This window comes from Temnothorax curvispinosus, unplaced genomic scaffold (assembly GCF_003070985.1).
Source record: "Temnothorax curvispinosus isolate PA1 unplaced genomic scaffold, ASM307098v1 QBEX01008807.1, whole genome shotgun sequence".
Taxonomy (NCBI): domain Eukaryota; kingdom Metazoa; phylum Arthropoda; class Insecta; order Hymenoptera; family Formicidae; genus Temnothorax; species Temnothorax curvispinosus.
Window position 1 is genome coordinate 1 of NW_020218587.1, and position 1,397 is coordinate 1,397.

The 1,397-nt window shown below is 43.3% G+C and overlaps 1 protein-coding gene across 1 annotated transcript; it reads left to right on the plus strand.

Moving 5' to 3' along the window:
• Positions 1 to 244: 244 nt before the first annotated feature.
• On the plus strand, positions 245 to 766 carry LOC112458323 (extensin-like; the record flags this gene model as incomplete). The annotated part of the gene is made up of 1 exon (XM_025021902.1): positions 245 to 766. A coding segment is annotated over one exon (522 nt), but the record flags the coding sequence as incomplete, so codon positions are not given.
• Between the last annotated feature and the right edge of the window lie 631 nt (positions 767 to 1,397).

Sequence of the window (1,397 nt, forward strand, 5' to 3'; positions counted from 1 at the left end):
CACGGACAGAAAAATTAGACAAGGATTCCTATTGTCTCCATCCTTGTCTAATTGTTCTGTCCGTGCACGGTGCGGGTACGGCACGGTTATGTCTGAATCGACCTTTATCCGCGCGCTCGTTTGCCCTCAATGTTTGAGTATTCTTTCCACAAAGGAGTATACAATATACGCGAGTATATTGTATATTTCTTATTTTACGCGCGTATTTTATATTTATATATTTATATGTATTTTTATTTTTCAGTTGGTAAATAGTGTGGTGCGTCGGGTGATGCAGAGGGAGCGGAAGGGGAGGAGAGACCCGAGGTACACGCTGCAGCAGCCATCAGCGTACACATCACCGCCGCCGCCACCAGCGTACGCATCACCGCCGCCGTCACCAACGTACACACTATCGCCGCCGTCACCAACGTACACACCACCGCCGCCGCCACCACCAACGTACACACCACCGCCGCCGCCGCCGCCAGCGTACGCACCACCGCCGCCGCCACCAACATATAATATATACACGCCACCGCCTGTGCCACCAGTGCACATGCCCCCGATAGCGTACACGCCGCCGGTATACACACATCTAGAATACACGCACCCGGGATACACGCACCCGGGATACACGCACCCAGGATACACGCACCCGGGATACACGCACCCGGGATACACCTTTCCGGGATACACACCACCGGGATACACGCCACCGGGATACATGAATACGACAGGAAATATACCGACATTCGTGCCAGGAGTATACCCCTATACGTTGTAATTCTTGATCTTTAGTTTCAGCGTGGAAACATTGAAATGAAATTATATTGCTCGAATTTTCTGATAAGAATTTCGAGTAATTTCAAAATTTATTACTTGGTTGCACTGTACAAAGAGCTCAAGTACGCATTATAATCTCATTTCAAGGTTTCCACGTTGAAACTAAAGATATTTTAAAATCAAATCTTTTTTTTTATTATGTATCAACTGTTACAAGTGTATATCGAGCTGCGTGGCGGTATTGTGCCTTTATTGCATTATAAATAATTCTTGATCTTTAGTTTCAGCGTGGAAACCTTGAAATGACATATTGCTACATTTTTCTAATAAGAATTTCGAGTAATTTCAAAATTTATTACTTGGTTGCACTGTACAAAGAGCTCAAGTACGAATTATAATCTCATTTCACGGTTTCCACGTTGAAACTAAAGATATTTTAAAATCAAATCTTTTTTTTTTATGTATCAGCTGTTACAAGTGTATACCGAGCTGCGTGGCGGAAGCGTGCCCCTATATTGTGTTGTAATTCTTGATCTTTAGTTTCAGCGTGGAAACCTTGAAATGACATATTGCTACATTTTTCTAATAAGAATTTCGAGTAATTTCAAAATTTATTACTTGGTTGCACTGTA